This window comes from Triticum aestivum, chromosome 7A (genome assembly GCF_018294505.1).
Source record: "Triticum aestivum cultivar Chinese Spring chromosome 7A, IWGSC CS RefSeq v2.1, whole genome shotgun sequence".
NCBI lineage: Eukaryota > Viridiplantae > Streptophyta > Magnoliopsida > Poales > Poaceae > Triticum > Triticum aestivum.
This window is the reverse complement of record NC_057812.1, coordinates 656,586,130-656,587,195: the sequence shown is the minus strand read 5'-3', so window position 1 is coordinate 656,587,195 and position 1,066 is coordinate 656,586,130. Positions and strand designations below refer to the sequence as shown.

The following is a 1,066-nucleotide window of genomic DNA, read 5'->3' as shown; positions in this document are numbered from 1 at the left end:
TCATTGTTCCTTCTTGTTGTTCCCCATCCTTTGTCTGAAGTAGACCAACCACAGGTTGCCCACCCACAGCACGCTCACCAGTATCGCGGACCCAATCACCACGCTCCACGACGCCCACGCCCACGTCGGCACACCACCATCGGCGGCATAGAATTTCACCATCCTCACGAACCAGACCGGCCCGAGGACCGCCCTCATGGCCGTGTAAGCCGGGTAGAACGGGAGCGACAACACGGCGTGCGCCCTGGCGGCCAGCAGCGAGTCGGCGCGCCGCATGCCGGCCAGCGTCCACAGGTTCTGCGCCAGGCTGGTGACCTCGGCGAGCACCTCCAAGGCGAGCAACCCGTAGGCGCCGCAACGCACGGCGGCGCGGCAGGTGGCGAAGACGTAGAGCGTGGCGAGGTGGTGCGCCACGAAGAGCACCTCGTGGGGCAGGAAGACGAGGTAGTGGATGAGGTCGACAGTGAAGTAGGCCGTGCTGAAGTCGAGGGCGAGGTCGTCGGCAGGCATGTTGGGCGCCGCGAGGTCGCCAGCCCTCGAGCTGGACCGCACTGCGCGCAGCGCCAGCAGCGTTGCCGGCGTGCCGTGGAAGAGCGAGGTGAGGCAGCTGGACGCGTCCGGCCGCTGCTGCAGGCTCCAGCGCCGGAAGACCACAAAGTAGCCGAGGAGGTAGATGGCCCCGAACATCGCAAGGAAAGGCAGGAACATGGACCCCGTCGTGGATGAAGCATCATACTCCATTCCCATTGTTGATCGGTGCAAGCTGAAGCTCGCTGGAGACCAAGATATAATGGTATCAGCGGCGAATCCAGAACGAAAATGCCTTAAGAAAAAAAGCAATTTTCTCCTAACCCTGTTGTGCAAATAAGCTCAAACTTTACCAGATTGCTACTGGTCATATGCACAGTTTTTTTAGAATTTCTTTAAACCAACAAATTTTGAACCAAAATTAGGATCAGTTGAGCAAAATACCTGTTATCCCCTAATCATATTGTCGAAATAAGTTTATAATTCCCAGATTACTACTATAAGCATGTAGTAGTATTTATTGGATTTTGTTTTGAAT

The 1,066-nt window shown here is 56.3% G+C and overlaps 1 protein-coding gene across 1 annotated transcript; it reads right to left on the bottom strand.

Moving 5' to 3' along the window:
• LOC123150315 (TLC domain-containing protein At5g14285-like) lies at positions 1 to 741 on the bottom strand. Its single transcript, XM_044570171.1, has one exon. It carries the CDS (start codon positions 739 to 741, stop codon positions 1 to 3), a length of 741 nt encoding a protein of 246 aa, XP_044426106.1.
• Between the last annotated feature and the right edge of the window lie 325 nt (positions 742 to 1,066).